At 43.7% G+C, this 1764-nt stretch overlaps 1 protein-coding gene across 1 annotated transcript in view; it reads right to left on the bottom strand.

Moving 5' to 3' along the window:
- Positions 1–309: 309 nt before the first annotated feature.
- The window catches only part of LOC108665519 (phosphoglucomutase-1-like), a 10529-nt gene continuing 9074 nt past the window's right edge, over positions 310–1764 (bottom strand). Inside the window, exon 12 of the mRNA XM_018152278.2 lies at positions 310–613. Within this exon, the coding sequence (XP_018007767.1) occupies positions 377–613 (237 nt within the window). The 3' untranslated portion in view covers positions 310–376. The remainder of the gene's footprint in view (positions 614–1764) is intronic.

The raw sequence follows: 1764 nt of genomic DNA, 5'->3' as shown, positions 1-1764 counted from the left end.
GTGAAATTAAGTAAATTTATTTGAATGTAAATACGTTTAAATATATTTATTTAAAATAAAACAAGTAGTCACAATTTATAATAAAAAACGACATTTATGCGGTGCAAAAGATTGCGAATTTCACGATACCACGCAAAAAAAAAAAACATTTTCCCTTTTGGAAACAACGAAATTTTTCAAATGATTTTGTTGCCCCCCCCCCAAAAAAAAAAAAAGAAACGGAAAAAACGTATCCTTTTTTGAAACAACAAAATTTCCAAAGGAATTTTTTCCCACGAAAAAAAAAACAGGAAAAAACGCAAAATTTCTTTGATTTTGTTCGAAAAACACAGAAAAACGGCGACAACAGTTGGCCCGTTCCAGTAGACTGGCCCGTTTAAGTGACGACAGTCGGCCCGTCTCGGCCCGTGTATTGCTTCAACTGAGCAATATTAAGCGCAATATTGAGTAACGGGCGGAGGACGGTCTGACTGTCGGTTAAGTAACGGTCCTCTTGCCCGTCCTCGTATCTCTCGTAGCTCTCGACGTACAGTCGGACCGTCGCCCCGCTGCTGCCCGTCCCAGACAGACGGTACACGATACGGGACCCGTCCGTCATGATGACCCGTATGCCCTGCACACGGCGAAAACAGTTATGTCCGAGGTTACGCTTAAGACATTGAACTCATTATATTAAGCTCTACCTGAGGATCGGGTTACGTGACTAAGGTCGTGAGGGATAAGTAAGACACGTGTGTCTAGATAACGTATCTTGTATACGGGGTGGTAAGACAGATTTGCGATATACGGGGTAGTTAATAGTTATACAAGAGTTACGATACAGTACACGGGGTGGTAATACATTAGTACGATACAGTATACGAGGTAGCTATACATTGCGATAGAGGTATAAGGTACGGCATCGACCGAAAGGTCGGAGAACTCTACCGACACGCTACATCGCGGAGTGCTCATCAGCTACTGGGGGGTTTACTTAAGGCTGCTAGACCTTTTATAAGCTTCGTTAAGGTCTTGATCGCGTGATCGATTACGTGTCTCTGTGACACATATGATGTATGGCAAGGTCTCAGTGACATCGTGGACTCAATAGCTAACTAGGTCTGTTGGTAAACACATTAGGACTTGCTTCCGCGACCTACTCTCGGACAGTTACCCCTGCATTTAGGTTCCAATGGATATGTGGAACATGTTATAATATACATCTCTCATCTCCAACAGTGCATAGCTATCGTATACCGACCGCCTGACTGCCCGCCTGAAAAATTCAATGAAACTCTCGATATAATAGAAACAGAGGTTGCCAACTTAGGTGAACCTTCCCCAAACATTGTAGTTGCTTGAGATTTTAACCTACCACACATACGATGGCCAAACTTGGACTGTTTAGAACGGCGCAGAAATCAAACCAGAAACCAGGCAACACAACTACTTCGATTCGCTAGGGAGCACTTACTAAGCCAACAGGTTCTGGTGCCAACAAGAGAACATAATATCCTGGATCTATTCTTCACCAGCAATGAAGAACTGGTTGCTCATATTCGTGTTGAGGAGACCACACTGTCTGACCATCGACTAGTGGTGGTCAAGACAACAATTGATAGGGAAACCCAGCCAAGACCTACACCTCGAGAGGGGCTAGCTGGGCTAAATTTCCATCATCGAAGAACAGACTGGGAGGCCATTGGGAACGAACTCCTCGAAATTGACTGGAGATCTGAGTTCCTGGAATTAAACGCCGAAACAATGTACAACAAACTGTGCCAA

The sequence above is a fragment of the Hyalella azteca genome, unplaced genomic scaffold (assembly GCF_000764305.2).
Source record: "Hyalella azteca isolate HAZT.00-mixed unplaced genomic scaffold, Hazt_2.0.2 contig11752, whole genome shotgun sequence".
Classification (NCBI taxonomy): domain Eukaryota; kingdom Metazoa; phylum Arthropoda; class Malacostraca; order Amphipoda; family Hyalellidae; genus Hyalella; species Hyalella azteca.
The sequence above is the reverse complement of the archived record's forward strand: the minus strand, read 5'-3'. Positions and strand labels throughout refer to the sequence as shown.